The sequence below is a fragment of the Seriola lalandi genome, unplaced genomic scaffold (genome assembly GCF_002814215.2).
Source record: "Seriola lalandi dorsalis isolate HSWRI2012SDOR001 ecotype SW California unplaced genomic scaffold, Sedor1 jcf7180002054736, whole genome shotgun sequence".
Taxonomy (NCBI): domain Eukaryota; kingdom Metazoa; phylum Chordata; class Actinopteri; order Carangiformes; family Carangidae; genus Seriola; species Seriola lalandi.
In genome coordinates this window covers 1,499,541-1,516,060 of record NW_019525289.1, presented here as the reverse complement: position 1 = coordinate 1,516,060, position 16,520 = coordinate 1,499,541, and the positions used below count along the sequence as shown (strand labels likewise).

General features: G+C 40.3%; 1 protein-coding gene across 1 annotated transcript in view; it reads right to left on the bottom strand.

Annotated features, from left to right (window-relative positions):
- Window positions 1–837: 837 nt before the first annotated feature.
- The window catches only part of LOC111668449 (contactin-associated protein-like 4), a 97,393-nt gene continuing 81,710 nt past the window's right edge, over window positions 838–16,520 (bottom strand). The window contains exons 18-24 of the mRNA XM_023424523.2: window positions 14,275–14,514; window positions 11,077–11,301; window positions 9,220–9,353; window positions 6,670–6,757; window positions 3,478–3,696; window positions 2,274–2,345; window positions 838–1,430 (exon numbers count right to left, since the gene is read on the bottom strand). Of these exons, the coding sequence (XP_023280291.1) occupies window positions 1,231–1,430; window positions 2,274–2,345; window positions 3,478–3,696; window positions 6,670–6,757; window positions 9,220–9,353; window positions 11,077–11,301; window positions 14,275–14,514 (1,178 nt within the window). The 3' untranslated portion in view covers window positions 838–1,230. The remainder of the gene's footprint in view (window positions 1,431–2,273; window positions 2,346–3,477; window positions 3,697–6,669; window positions 6,758–9,219; window positions 9,354–11,076; window positions 11,302–14,274; window positions 14,515–16,520) is intronic.

Here is a 16,520-nt window from a genome sequence, read left to right as displayed (position 1 = left end):
TGATTTGTGCACGCGGACAGCTGTGGACCCCACAGAGGCATAGTTGTTTTCATTTACATATAGTTTGTTTCGTAGTGCACTTGCCCGGAGTACGTAATCAGTCAAAATGGCGACATCCATGCAAGAAGAGCTAATTTATCTGCTGTACTTATTATTTTAAAGATGACTTATAGAGATGAAGGTAGCAGCCGATCTCTTCACACAGCTTCTCTTCAAACAGCGTGCATGTTGGTTTTCTACCCTTGCATAGTGATTTATGTCTGTGCAAACATAACAAATTGGTCGCTACACTGATGTACACCCTCCCATGATGAAATTCACATAACACAGACCCTCGTGTACTCATGGAGGCAGAAAGTATAACAATAGTGTAAGTGTCTGCAGCCATGACGGTGGCTCTGAGAGGGCGGGGCTTACATTTATATAAGATTTTCATTACATCAAACTCATTTTTTGCTACTGTTTCGAGCAATAGCCTTTCAGTGTATTCACATTCATGTATTTTCCATTGGTGTCAGACTCTTCCCGCCCTTTTACCTACAATATGAGGTTGTTTGGCTGCACTGTAAACAAATACACCAGTTGCTTCTCTGTTATGACAAAGCTGCTGCTCAGGGAGTGTTTGCTGCTCCTGTAACCTCGCATGTCACCAACTCGATCTCGACTGAAATATTAAGGATTCTATAAAGAAAAGAAAAACCTTACTGGAAGTTAGAGACCATGTAAAGGTTGGGGCAAAACCTTCCAGGAGAAATAAAGCAGCTATCTGTTAATTGGGAGTTTGCCTCCGTCTCTACATATTCCCATCTCTCCAGGAGAAACTCAACCACAAGAGGGTGTAGCTTCACATTTTATGTACTGATACACCATAAAAATACTGATACCTCTACTATTCAACATTTCAATATGACAAAGTGACGTTAGCCAGAGGTTGTTACAAAGACTTGAATCAGCATTTACATTTTTGAATGTTTACACATGAAACGACGATATCAACACCTTAAAGTCCGACACTGTTTCCTGTTTGTATCAGTATTCACAATGTAGAGAAAAGCAAAACAAAGACAACACTGTGTATTGTTCGTTTTTGCTTTCCATATAAAGAAGAGCCACTTCCACCAGTGAAGTCTCAAGTGTCTCTGAGTGCAGTGTGAAGTCCTGAGGCGTGGCAGGACACTCCCGGTCTGCACCCTCAGCTCCAAAAAGTCCCCCAGTTCACCAGGCCTTTAGTTAAATGAAATACTCCTTTCGGCTTTCGCTGGAGACATTTTGGGAATCAGTCGTTTGGTTGTTGAAAGGAAAATCTTGGCTGTCATCCTGTTTGACTCCCTTCACTTCCTGATTTCTATACGTCTCTTTTTTCCGGTAGAGGAATCTGGCAGTTATGGCCAGGACAGTCACAACCACGAAGATCACCACCGCTATCACACCTGCAGGGTTAGAGGACATTTCACAATGTAAAAGGCTGAGATATCAGATAATTGTGTGTGTGTTTTATTTAATTTCAATATGCATGAATGCTTCAAAGACAATCAGAACGATATCTTTCCCCTGTGGTTCAGTCATTTCGTTTCCCAGTGTTCTGATTATCTTGCTAATCTAAAAGTACATTAAACATCATTTTAAATCTATTGGGCTCCAATGCTCTGTTGAGCACATTTGGGGATATGATAGCAGATTGCATTTAATTGGAATCCAAAATACATCTAAAATTTGATAGCACATTACATTATACAGAGCCTGATTTTTAAGATAACGGCAAGAAAGCTTTCCCATCAGCAAGTCTTTCCTGCACAGGTTTAATTAGGTGAGCTGCCCTCTGTGCACTGAGACAGTCAGGCCAGTTTAATGGGCAGTTTTAAATGACTTTTCTCAGGGTCTCACCTTTTTCTTTCTACAAGATTATAGATTGAAGCTTTTCAGTCTTCACTTTGAATCAATCTGTGCTGGCAGGGCAACAAAGTTTTAAATGAGTTTTTAAATGGGATCTTGCCTGGCACATCACTTTACACGTCACCTTTTACTCAGGTCAACAAAGTTGTGGACAGATGTTGAACTCAGAGAATAAAATCTTGTGGCATCCATCAAAAACAGCAACAATTATTAGGTTATAGATGATCATTATTACAAGATTACAGATCAGTATAATCAGCTTAATTTAATATTTAATTCAATTTAATTAAAAGTTTTCCAAAAACCAAAGTCTTGGTGTTTACACAAGTGAAATTGGTCCCTGTTCAAGTACAGTGAAAGATGGTGAAACAGTTCAGTACCTCCAATCAGAGCCGAGTCAGTCCTGATGGCATTGACTAAAGGTTGACCTGAACCCACTGAACCAGACTGGTCTACAACAGAGACAGAGAAAAGGAGTGGAAGGAAGGAGGTTATAAGGGCAAAATGGGGGAAAAAAAAAAAAAAGTCCACCAAGAAATGTAAGAAATAATATTGAGGGAAAAGAAAAGCAGAAATAATATAAAGGAAATATGGGAAGTAGGGAAACCAAGAAAATTTTTTTTTATAGGGAACAAAAGACAATGGAAGGAAAAAAAAACAAACGGATCAGATCAGGAAAAAAGCAGGGGAAAAATCCAGATAAGAAGATAATCATTCAGATCAGACAGGGAATAACTGCAGCACCTCTCCAACTGACTCTAATAAAGCATCACAAACTGGATGAGAATTAAACCAGAGGAAAGAAGTTGCAAAGGAAACTCCCCCTCCGTGGTCTGAATTAATTAAATCATTGTTCACACTGTCATTAGTGTCCCCAAAACAAGAAGCATACTGTATGCCATTAATGAGCCCCTCATGAGCATGAAAAGCAGCTTTCATGCAATTTACACACACAAACTGAAAGGCAACAGGAGGTGCACGCCACTAGATGAAACCCCTGAGCAGACGGATGGGGAAAAAGAGTTGAAATAAGCACTTTCATCTTTTGAACTAACTCCTCATCAGTGATGGTTAAACTATATATAATAAAAACGTCCTTGATTTAGAGCAAAATAGTTCATTGGGCGTGATTTTAAATTTGTCGTTACTCAAGTTGCAGAGTGTTAGCAGAAGCAAAAAGCCATGTCAAATCTGAATGTGTTGAGCAGAACAGCTTGTCATGCTACATAATAACAGCTTCAGGCTTGACGAGTTAAACCAGACATTTTAATGACTCCCAGTCTTGCATACAACACCCCACCATTGTTGTCACTGTCAGCTGCACTGCCTGCGGCTTCTTATTTAATACTGACGGACTGATTCTCTAGTTTGGTTATTGTCAAGACCTTTCATGAAAAGACCGAGATCAACAATGTATTAGTTCGTCTCTCAGTACGTCCTGTCACACTCGGCGCCAAGCCCACTGGATGCTAATGAAACCCTAATCCTTAAAAATGGGTCAAAAATACACTTTCATTTCTTGTGTTAAAATGCATTACAAGTTTAATTTTGAATTTCTCAGACCAAACCGACTCCACCACTTACCTGACAGGTGGTGCGTGTCCTCTGCTGCGTAGGGATTGGCTGAAGCCGAGGAGCCACAGTTGGACTGCACTAAAGGTCCAGTGATGACGACGGGGCTGGTGTCTGGATGGAGCAGAGCAGCTTTCAGAGGGCTGATGGAGTTAAAGTGGACCACTGACAGACAGCCGGTAAAACCCAGAGACGCCAACCTGGCCAGGTCTGGATCCAACTCTTCCGACTCTGTTGAAGAAATGTATCATTGTTTCAAACCTGTCATTTGTGTATACTTAAAATGCAATTTTACATTGTATATTTGAAAGTTGAAAATGGATGAAAAGCTCATTTAAATATGATCCTCGACCTTTTTTTCTCCCTTCAAGTTTCAAGATGTTACAAACTACAAGTTAAGTTATAAATCACCAACTGATTCATAACTTCACAGATAAAATGAACTAAAAGACTAGAGCCATGTGAGCGGCCCTGTGAGGATGTACTGTGCTTTGAGCCAAGTCCATGCTAACATGCCTACAATGATGATGCTAACACACTGATGTAAAGCAGCCACAATGTTTACCATGTTCACAATCTTAGTTCAGTGTGTTGGCATGCTAACATCAGTCACACAGAACAGCTGCTGGTGTGAATGGCATTAGTGTTGCAGGTATTTGGCACTAGCTAAAAAGTGAGTAGCGATGGCACTGTTGACAGATTGACTGAGGGATAACAGGCGGCTGAGTGGAAGTATGTTGACGTGAACTGACTAGTACAATAATCTTTTTCAGTTGTATGTTCATTCTCCTGAGTGCAGCTGCAGCAGCGGGACACAAACTGACATCATGTCAGGATCAATTATGCTCATCCCCCCCTAAACATACAGTCACACACACCCTCATTACAGTAGACAGACTGTCAGTGATTCCAGCCTCCGGTCTCCATCTATCACTCCACGAGACAGATGTGCACTCTCACCCTCTATCTGTTCATTTTATTGACTTAAATCCCTTCATTATTCACTTCCACTCCTTCACAGCAGTGTAAACGGCAGCTGTGGAAAAACATTACCGCGGGAACCGGCTGCATCACTGTCAGATGACTGAGAGGTGACTATGGTTTTTACCGGGACACATCTGCATGTTGACGAGAGCGGGCAGGAAACATTACTGCAGCCTGTAAGCTCCGCTCAGCTGATCCACCCCTCACTCCATCACCTCTCTCCCCCTCTCCGTCTCTCTGTATTCCTTCCGGGTCCATTAGTTAGGCTGATGGATGATAGGGTTGGCAGGGAACGACAGAAAATCCACTTTCCTGCTGCTTTTCTGATCCTGATCTGACTCTCTGCCTCCTCTGGTTTGACAGAGATGAGGACCGGGGTTCAAACACACTGTGCTACACCCACTGAGTTACTCACTGAGGATTTACATCCAAAAAGACGAAAGATAATCAGAGAATTGGTATTTGTTACACCATCAAATGTGTGGTGTGCATGCGTGATGTAAAATGTAGATTTATTTGGTTAATATTGTTGCTTTAAGTAGTACATAAAATTAGTTTTTGACTGATATGGATATTTGAAGGCAAAAACCAGAACTGATGTTTTTAGAATGAAGCTACTGATGACAATTCTGCATTCAATATTTTTAATAATGATCAATTTCATGCATAAAAACTCCAGTAATTAAGACTTGAGTGCCGATTGACTGTCTCAGGCTATAACTGATGTTTCAGAGGCTTTTTTACTCAAAGTCTCTATTGAAGTTAATGAAGAAGAACAAATAACATTTTCATGCTTCGCACAACTGGAATGCTGAATAGTAGAGAGAGTGCATCATATCAATGAAAGTGGAAAATATTGATCACTTTCTTTTTTTTAAAGGTCAAACTTTAACACTGAAAACTGTATTTTCACATACAGTACATTTTTAGCAATTTGCAGTACCATGTTACAACAGCACATTGCTGCTTTTTATCTTGCACATCACTGTTACATGATTATAGTAAAGGGCCATAAAACACTGACAGGATACACCTATGCAAAATTAATCATCGTCTTACTCGCTATGACTTAATACTGCTGAAGGACACCTGGGGAAAGCTGGTAGAAAAAGCTGACTCAACTATTGATAGCCGATGTGTTTCCTTTTTGAATTGACAGTGTGTTGCTGTGACTTGGTCTCGGGGAGCTGTGACTGCGGCCTCTCAGCCCCTCATGTTATTAACAGCTTATATCTGAGTGTGTCTCTGATGGCTCTGCTCACAGAGAACATGAATAAGTCATGACAGAGCCAATTACTGTCTCATCCCAACTCTGTTACACGTCCCTGTCCAGGACTACACAGCTAAGTGGATAAAGCATGGCACTAAAGCACCCAGGGTTGGTGAAACCTTGTAATAAAGTATCCATTATATAGACCCCTCTTCTGTTCACTCCTGTAGAAGTGACGAGGAAGAGACAGCATGTGATGACAGTTGGAGTTTTACAAAGGAAAACTAACGCTGAATATTTGAGGCTGCCAAAAATGCAATTTTGACAGTCTGAGTCCTTTAATTAGTGCTGGACAATAATCTAAATTTATGAAATGACATTATGGATCCATTAGTGCATAAATATCCAAGTAAAAATCCCATATACAACAAATGATATCTATCCAGAAGTTTAAACTAACAAAATCAATCACGCACACATATTACTCTTTGTTGTAATTTGAGCATGATTGTCCTCGAAATCAAAGGTTTGAACTGAGGTTCCCACAATGTTTTGGGGAGTCAGTTAGTTGTGGACTACAACTGAAGGCATGTTTGCTTTCCTTTTGTTATATTTTTGCAAATTGGCTCCATTAAATGTACGCTGAATTTGCTGTTAGTTGTATCAAATGTATCCATGGATGTCCAGACAAACTACTATCTTTGGTTATACTGAATCTAAAACTAGAGACCATCTTGCGATGGGGTCACACCAGCTGCGACACCCATCAACATGTTGATATTCCAGCTTGACAGAAGTTTTCTGTCGACATCTCAGCTCAGCCCAACTTGGCACATGATAAAGTGATTTTAATTATCTAAGTACTAACAGCTCTGGCTGTGTTTACTTCTGTAGATTTTCATAAACACATGTCAGAGAGCTCATCAACACTCATTTGATTAACAGCTCTAAGAACTTTGGCCTGATCTAAGTAAAAAGGCTTTCTTTGTTTTTACTGCCTCCTCACTTACCGTGCACCCTGCCCAACACCAGTGACTTGATGGCATTGAATTCTCCGTCTGATGTCAGGTTGAAGTCCTCTCTGACATTTTGGTCGACCTGAAACAACCAACACATTCCCCTCATTAATATTGGGGAAAACATTTTAGTTGTCTCATTAGATGCTTCGAAGTTTTCTCAGTGTAGCGTTCAAAAACTGCAGATGTCTGAATTTAAAACTACACTTGTTCACAGTTGAATTTTTTGGAACAGTGTTCAGATTTTCTTTTGTTTCATCTCACCAGCTCAGTGGGAGAAATGAGCAACTGAGTCCAAACTTTCAGTGAAAAACATTCAGTCATCTGGGGCGAAATTCTCCACTGGAGATTATTTTAGTGAGAGCTGCTCTACAGAGACTCGCAGTGTGTGGCTGTGGAGAGGAAATCTAGTCAGAACCAAAACTTTAAAACTTAAAAGTTCCAAAATAACGTCAGCATTTAAAGGACATTGACCACCAAAGCTTGAGGAAACTTTATTATGGGCTAATACTTCACTTGACTTGCAGACCAAACAATCAGCTAGTTTGATGCACATATATTTGTGAAGAATGAACTTTAAGCGGTACAACTGGTGCAACTCGAGTAAACGTGAGTTCTCTGTAAGATGGTGAGTTGTGACAAAGACATGTCTGTGCAATCTTTTCACTGTAGTTGAAAAATTTGCATGTAACCTTAACCTGTACGACTAAAAGGAAAGAGGGTGGAATAAAAGAGAACTGGTGCCTTCATATAAAATCTGTAAAAGTCTGAGACTGAGGTACAGATTCAGGCACAAAAATGTATCTCTAGTGATGAATACAGATGGTTGCAAGGAAAACTTATGAGAAATTGTAGATGTTGCAGAGAGAGAACAAAAACGTTGAAGAACTTTTAAAGGTACAATTTTCTAAATAGATATGATTTATTTTACAATAGGTTTCTGGATGTTATATCCTGGAGTATTTCTCCTCCGGTGTTTTGAACAGAGTTGACTAACTGGAGCATGTTGTGAGATGAACAGGAAACCCTCAGAGGAACAAACTGCACTCTGGACTCTCCGATAACAGTGCAGGAACAGAGGACACAGAGTATTAGTAGCCCAGAGTGAGTCATTTTTCACCAGGACATGTGCTCAGGGAACAGGGAATGACACTGTCCACTTGTGAGACCAGTGGAGAGACTGGACGCTGCTGGCCATCAGGAAGCAGCTCGGTGAAACTCTTGTCGAGGTTCAGCTGATGTCCCCACAGTATGTCTCTAACGACATAATGATTCAAGGTGATGGAAATCGCCAAGATGAGGTGCATATATTTCATTGGAGCTTCGCAAAACAGTGACTCAGGAGGGTGAACCAAAGCAATATGAGGTCACCTTATTTCATCTCATTGTGTTGATAATTATGCAGACGTCGGGGCTGCTGGCCCCTGGTTAGATGAAGTTAGCCTCATATATCATCTGATGTTGTTAACAAGATAAGAGATTCAGTAGATCCAGATATGATTTAAGACGCTTCATATTTCATCTGCAGCTGTTTTAATGTGCAATTTGTCCCTGCTGCCCTGCCGTAACTCTGCTTAATTATACCTGAGGGGAACAACACAATGCTGTAAAGATGGGACTGTTTATTCCTTCCTCTTTACTGATTAATTATACACAAACACACACGTGATCAACCATGTGTTTCTGGTAGATCATTAGTTCCAGTATTCTGACATTTTAGTCTACACTATCTAGAGCGACAGCAGGCGGCTCATTATCACAAAACTGGGAAAAACAAAACATTTTAAATGCCACATGCCGTCACTTTTGGGTCACGTTAAAGGTGTAGTAGTTTCTGTCAAACTGTTTTTGTTTTTTTGGGGGGGTTTTTTGAGTGAGCACAAAACCAAAAATAAAACTCATAAAACTTGATTCTGAGCAGGAGGGCCCTTGCAAACCATTTTCAAATAGCAGAGTGCAACAGGATGTGTCTACATTTAGACATTATCAAAATTGATGCCTGGTGAAACAGGGTAGGAAACCAGTCAAAACATTTTTATTTCTTAAATGATGCAAACCATATTGCTCTTTGTCTCTATCTGGTAGTTAAAAGATACCCCTGTTCCAGCTTTTATTTTGAAAGCAGGAGGAGGAGACTAACAAGAGGGCCCTTTAAACAGAACAGGTTACTCTCTGCTCTGTTTCAGACAGCTGAAAGTGAGTAAGCAGTTTTGATAGTAAGAAACCTTATTGATCACTAAAATGTAAAAGACACAACTCTTTTTGCAGGTTCAGATCATATGCTATGCTCATAATTTTGTCCTTGTGCACATGCACGGACGCACGCACACACAAAAATCTAATTCTGCAAATCTTTGCTTGCACGCTCTCAAATATTAATTTGCAGACTGAGTATTGCTCAGGATTAGCATTGCATGCTCTCAAATCTTTTGTTACCTATACACTTCCATACATTTCAGGAAAATCTCTCTAAACAATGTATTGTGTAATCATTCAACTCTCTGCAGCAAAAAGTATGTGGTGTAAATGGTGCGTGTGTGTTACCTGCACAGACACGGAGTCCGTCAGTCTCCTGATGGTCACAGTGTGAAGTTGTCCGTTGGCCAGACTCCTCACTCTGCTCCTCAACACTTCAGCTTCTCTGCTGCTGTCCAGCTTGTACCGCACCTCCAGCTTATCTTCACACACACAGAGACACACAAATAGTTTCTTTTCAGTTGAAACTTTTTCTCTTGATGAAAACGTCCAGGTCTGCTTCTCTAATCTTTACTTATGTTTTGTTTGTTTTTTTGCCTCAGTGAAGAATCTGAATGACAAGTATCTGATTTAATACAGCTTGAGGATTGGGATTTAATTCCCTATCAATAACAAAACAAATCTAAATTTAAATGTAATTAATCTTAACTAATATTCAGAGTATTAAGAGCAGATTTAATGAAAGCCCTGTGATGTCTGTGCACTTTTAAAATTCAAAAGAAGGATAAGAAATCACACATCGTCCTTCAGGTGCATACATAATAACATTTAGCATAATTTTCAAGTATAGTAATTAATACCACAAAGAATATCTCATTAATACGATTCACTATGTTCATTAGATGTAGATTTACCATGAAGGAATAATTATTTGTTATTCATGCAGTTTGTTTAGGAATACATGTATTTATTATCTGAACAACAGAAGTCAGTGATTGACAAAGAGCTTCTGTGTTTGGTCTGAGGATGTTTAGCTGCAGCAGAGGGCATGAGAAATAAATTAGCCCAGCAACACAAAGCTCTTAGGGATTTAATTGGACGCTTCAGTTTAAGAACATTTACCTGACCAGTCCACGGTCACCACGAAACCTTAACGCTCTGCTGTCCATCAGCTTTGAGTCATTAACACCAAAAAAAATCCATTTACAGCTAATCTAGCAGCAAGTGCCGGTTTTATTAGACTCCTGGACGGTGAAAATGTAATTTAAAATTCAAAGTGCCTCCTACTACTCTTAAAAGCCAAACTCTCAACATAATTATTTGACTCAAAAGTTTCTAAAACACATGAGTGAGTTTTCTGCTGTTTTATTCAGCAGCACATTGACCGGCTACATTAACATCCCACCAAACCTTTATTCCCTCAGCATCACTCATCAGGTCTCACCGGTAAAACCAGAGAGCACTTTCTTTTTTCAGCCGGAGACAAAACACAATAGCCGGCCCAGCTGGACAGATTAAAAGGCAGTAGAGGCTGACGGGGTGAATCCAGAGAGAGGAAAGGTCTGACAGATCCTGATAGATCTGGTAAAGCTGCAGCGCAAAGGACGAGGAGGAAGGAGAGAGGGAGAGGAGGAGGAGGAGGAGAGGTCGATATCATGAGGAGATGACAGGAATGGGAGAGATGATGAGATGGAGAGGGGAGGAGAGGTAAGATGAGAGGCTGGGAGGAGATGTGAGGAGAGGAAAGTCATTGAAAAAAGTTGAGGGACGAAGAGGATTAGGAGAAGTCTTGACAACATTTTTGATTCAAGGGTTGAAAATATGGACGAAAATAAAAGAACAGAGAGCAACAACCAAGAAGGAAAATTAACTGATGTTCAGAGGGTGAAAGACGACTCGGAGGGAGAAACAGGAAGAGAGGATTACAAGAAGCTTTTTATAAATAACAGGACAATCTCAAGTCTGAATGACCTGAGCAGACAAAAGGATGAGAAAAAGCCCTGAAGCATGGAGGTAAATAGGAGGAGAGGAGTTTAAAAGGGTTTTTACAAAAACATGATGCACTTAATCTTGTGTGCAATCTTGTTAAAAAAGCATTTAAATAAATAAAAACTGCACGAAACCGAAGTCATGGTGGGTAATAAGATTTAAAAACTACCACACAAACAAACAACCTTCAAAATAAAAGCCCTATGTCCTGCTCACCGTGCTTGTTGATGAGCAGGGCCAGGTACTCTCTGTAGTAGGAGGTGACGTAGAGCAGCAGAGCCGGACTCTGGCTCGTCCTGAAGCTCAGAGAGACGTTCTCTCCTCTCAGCGTCATGTCAGAGTAGATGGAGGACGGCAGGGCGCTGCTGTTCCTGATTAACTCGTACGGCTCCTTGAAGGTGTAGCTGACAGACGTGCCTGACTTGAAGGTGGCTGACACCTCTGGAGGAAGAGACAGCCACAGAGAGGCTCATGACAGACTCTTTTTTTTTTTTTTTTTTTTTAAGCAATATCAGGAATGGAAAAGCAGATTTTACATTCAAATGACGTTCTTTGATCATCAAGGCAACTACCACATTAAAAAACTTAAAAATATTTAAAATTTTACATTAAAGACAAATGTATTTATCTCTCAAGCTTCAAGAGGTTCAAAGGTTTGCTCATGTTTTCAGCGTACAGCCACATATTTTTCATCAAGGAGATAGTTGTTTTTCTTTCGTTTTTTTAATACCTGTATATTTTTATTTGGATGATTAATCGGTGTCATCAGGCATCAGTGTGTTTATGTGATCTAACAAATAGGCAATCACCCACCGAATTGCTATGGAAAGGTTAACCAGTCCTCCTCTGGTGTTCCAAATATAGCTGTCAGGGGGTGGTAGCTATGTGAATGTGAAATACATTTCCATAGCTTTTAATATTTCTGACCAATAGTCAGTTAACCTCGAGCAGGTCCTTAGTAAGTGGATGAGATTGGCAGGGAACTGTCACTAACTTCTGGGGTAATCTTAGCCAATCTGGCATTAGTGTAGTGAGTTTTCTGGAGGATCTTGCATTGCATAACACTGCCTTGTAGAAATAAAAGAGGACTGAGCGAGTTTTGAAATGTGTTTCCATTTGACGTCAGGCAGTTCCATTCCCAAGTCGTCCTCCCGTGTTCTTTTAAAATTTAAAGAGCATATTAAATTAAAAATAACTGAGGTGAGATGTCTTTGCTCGAGATCAAGATTCAGAAGGATATCAATTTTACAGTCAGGGTTGCAACAGGGGAAGTGGGGAAACTTTTTCTGTGCCTGTTCTGAAAGAAACACAAAGATGGCCTTTAGGCAGGTGAAACTTTCAGCGAAAATTCAGCGAAGGACAAGAAAACCTCACTATTATGGTTTCTGGGTTATACCGCAGTATTTAGAAATCCCAAAGGTGCGAGCTGGGATGGATGGTTGCTGTCGGTGGAGAAACAGAACTCCCTGTTTGTGAATATTTTGGGCTCAAATCTGATGATACAGATGAGTCAGCCAACATGGATGATGCTATAGGCATTATTTGCTACAAAAAAAGTCAAACCCTTATGGTCCAGGGGGGCTGGCAGATCATGTGGAGTATCTGATCAAACATTCAGCAAAGCGGGGAATGCAGTCTCTCCATAACACTCACATCTAAAGACAAAGAAAATGTCTTATCAAAAGCTAGATGATCAGGTCCCCTGGGGCTTTATGCACTAAACCAAAGCTTTATTTTTAAATTACTTTTTGTCTTCTTTTATATGTCTAGGTTTAGGCTAAATGACTGCGTATGTTTTTTTTCTGGAAATTAGGGCTGAAGAAGTGGGTCTTGATCGTCTTGACAATTACTGTTCATCAGATATTGTCTTTGTAGAGGACCGTGTTACATTTGTATTCTCTCCATTCAGAGTGTTGCATGATGAGTCCTTTGTAGCCCTAATGTTGCTGGGCTATCGTGTGTTTTTAAGTCTGTTTTATAGTGAGTCAGTTAGTCAGCCCTGGAAAGCATCAGGCTCCTTCTCTGGAACATAGCATCCAGTTTTCTAACAGTTGAGCCTGATGTTTTAAAACATTAAACTCTGCTTCACCTACACATCACTCATGGACTGGAGATATTTTATATTTCATCAAGCCTGAAAAAAAGTTGTTTGTTTCTTCCATATCAGTGACTTTCCACTTTTGTTTCAATATTATAATGAATTGCTCTGGGTCATTTTAGCTCAATCAGATATTTAAAGCATATGAACAAATTTATATGGCCTAATTAGACTGCCAGAGAACACAAGGCTGTTCTCAAAATACCAGCACAAAATCAAGAAAAAAACCCACTTTAAACCAATTACAGAAAACGGTGTTCAACAAGTTTCCTGACAACTATAAACATAACTATATCCATGCGGTGTTTCACAGATGCATCAAAGCAACTAAAATGTACTCTCTGTGCCTCACCATGCTGACGGAGATGCAGATAAGTGCATTAGATGGATGGACAGAAGAGGGCATAGAGAGTCCTCTTAAAATCGCGGACTAACTTAAGTTGTTGGATCCAGATATAAAGTTCAACTTGATGATGCAACTAATTTGACATCAAACAAACTACTTAAATAGACTCAACACATCAAACAGACACTATTTGCATGAGACATTTGATTGCAGTGAAAGATACAGTGGAATGACATGCAGTCTAAACACAGCAGCAGAGAAACACCCCCGCAAACTTGTTCTCAATAACAGTATCTGTCTCTTCTCATCTTGTGTTGACTGTTATTTATATTTGTAAATACAATGAGAATTATATCTTATTGGAGTCCTATAGAAATGAAGGCTGTGTGGAGATGCAGATGTTCAGGGTTAACCTGCTCTGACTCTGCTCAGGCAATAGCCGGCTTCGACTCTTTCGTTCTCCTCCTGAAGGAGCCACGAGCTGACACATGATGTCAAAGCAGCTCTGACCTTGTCTGGTGAGATATATGAGCAAACAGTAACTGTAAAGCAGAGCGGGGGGGTTCGGGGGTGGTGGCGGATGTGGCAACATGTTGTCAAGTGGTTCGACAGGTCTCACAGAGACGGGTCAAGGCGGGTGTCCCCACCATTGTTGTCTATGGAGAAAAGTATAATATAAAAATGGCTTTGGTTTATATGAAGACTGTGATAACTTTGTCAGCTGAACTCTTCCAGCACTTTACTTCTGTCTGTTTTATAGATATGGTTGTCACAGTTACCTCACAGTTAACTCCTCCCACATTCATTTTTATTCAGTACAAAAGAGTCTCTTAAGTAACTTCCAAAGTAAGTACATTCTCCAGACAAAGAAAACCTTTACAGCATGATGACACTGGCTGGTATACTTTGCCTACAGCCCTAAGATTTGAGGTTGAGTGTCTTGCTAAAGGACATAACATGTGGACAGTACCTGTATGGCAGAAGGCTCCGGTGTAGGCTGACAGGCCACAGTCACAGTGGAAGCCGTTGACCCTCTCCACACAGCGGCCCTGGTTCTGGCAGAGCGAGCCGTAGCTGCTGCAGTGACCCGGGCAGCCGGGTCGAACCCCGGGCGTGATCTTCGCCCTCTCCTCCAGGTCCAGGGTGACGCCGTTCAGCTGCAGAGAGCGAATACAGCCCCGAAAGCCCTTCTGCCTGGACGCTGTGCCTCCTGTCAACATCAAAACAGAGAATGGTCTTTAATGCTTTGTATTTAATGATTTTTTTATGTTTCATGTCGAGATGTAAAATGCTACACTTTAAATTTCTGAGCTGAAACTGCAAACATCACAATCAACGAAAGCATGCAGCAATCAAAGCTAGCACTGCGAGAACAAAGACAGAACAAATCTTCCTGTCTGTCTTCTTTTCACCCGCCTTTCTTTCATTTCTTTGGGTGCTGACAAGTCTGTGTGCTTTCTTTTCTCTTTGGTTTTTCTTCTCTCCTCCTCCTCCTGTCATCTACAGCAAATCCACGTCGCCTTTGCTCCTCCAGAAGCTCCAGACTGTCAACACTCTTCTTATGAAATGACACAACGATGAAACGGCAATGAGGCAACAAGCTGTAGGTGGAAAACTGATCTGGGAGCATAACTTTCATCAGCTGTTTTCAGGTCTGTCTGAAAAGCATCATTCTAGATGTTGACTGGCTAACTAGGTGGTTGGCTGCCATGCTGAATTTCTGCCTGGCTGTGTATCTGGTCATACATCTGTCTATGTGGAGCAGGAAGGCAGATCTCCTTCCCTTTCCATCACCTTTCCTTGCACATTCTCCCGCACCTCACTTGCAATTTGTCAGATTTTTTTTTTTAAATAATGGCTACAAACCAGAGGACAGAGAAATAATATCAAAAGTACATGTCCACCTTTACACCCACACATACTGTAAACTTTTGCTGTGCCATCACATATGAGAGCAAACCAGACAACCTGTCATTTCTGCAAGGTTCACAGGGTGAAATTGTGCACTTTGCTCTCAGCGCCCCAAAGCTGACATCTTCCTACTGCACAGCAGCAGCAGCTTTTCACACCAATAACTCACTGAGCTCTGTCAGACTCCTCTCTCTGCTGTAATACAAGTCACAAACTGTAAATTATTGAAATAGGTTTGAAACACAAAGGGGGAAATACCCACTTTTTTTTTCTTTCTTTTTTTTTTTTTTTATGAAACAGGGAAGAGAACTTGAAGTTGACTGAAGCATGGATTCAAAAAAGTTAATATTTTGAAAATATAAAAATGAATCTTTGGATGAGTATTCTTTAACTAAGTTGTTGGCTAACAATGAAGAAACATGCAATGTTTGTGACTAAACAAAACAGGAATCACTTCCAGGATGGTAAGACTGTTTATAAAAAGCATAATGAGGGATTTGTGGGGTGAAGATCAAAGCAAAGATCAAAAAATCCAAATCCAGATAGCCCTGCTCCTTTGGTCAGAGGTTATCAGTGAGATCTTCAAGATCAGTAAGAATTTTAACCTCCTATACATCCTCAGCTGTAACAAGATGATTATAGCATCGCTATATGAGATCAGACTGTGAGAACACACTGAGTATACGGTATGAGACAGGACTGTGAAGGGAAAAACAATTAGTGGAGCAGAGATCAAATAAAACCATCAAAGGCTATGTATGTGGCTCAAAATACATAGAACCTTAACCTGCAGGTCCAGAAAGCAAGAGCATGTACAGCTCCTGTAGCTTGGAGCAGAAAATTATATTGAACATGAAAGTAGGACATTATGCAATAAAGCACACACAGGATAGGTCCATCTGCCTCATATTTGTGGGGTAGAGTTGGTTTGTTCAAAACTTTAGTCCAGACTGAAATATCTCAACAACAATTAGATGGACGATGAGATAATGACATTTTTTAGACATTCCCCAAAAGACAAATGTTAATGACTTACGATCTGATTTTCTACCAGCACCATGAGTTTCATATGGTGCAGACTTTTCATCAAACATCATCTTTCGGTCAAATCTTGATTTGCCCAAATTTTGTTTCGGACCAATTAGCAAATGCTAAAACAATGCTAACACCCTAAACTAAGAAGCTGAATATGGTAAACATCACACATACATCAGCATGTTAGCACTGTAATTGCAAGAATGTTAGCATGCTGTCGTTAGCATCACTTAAATGATGAATACATTTAAAAACATTTTATTTTAATAG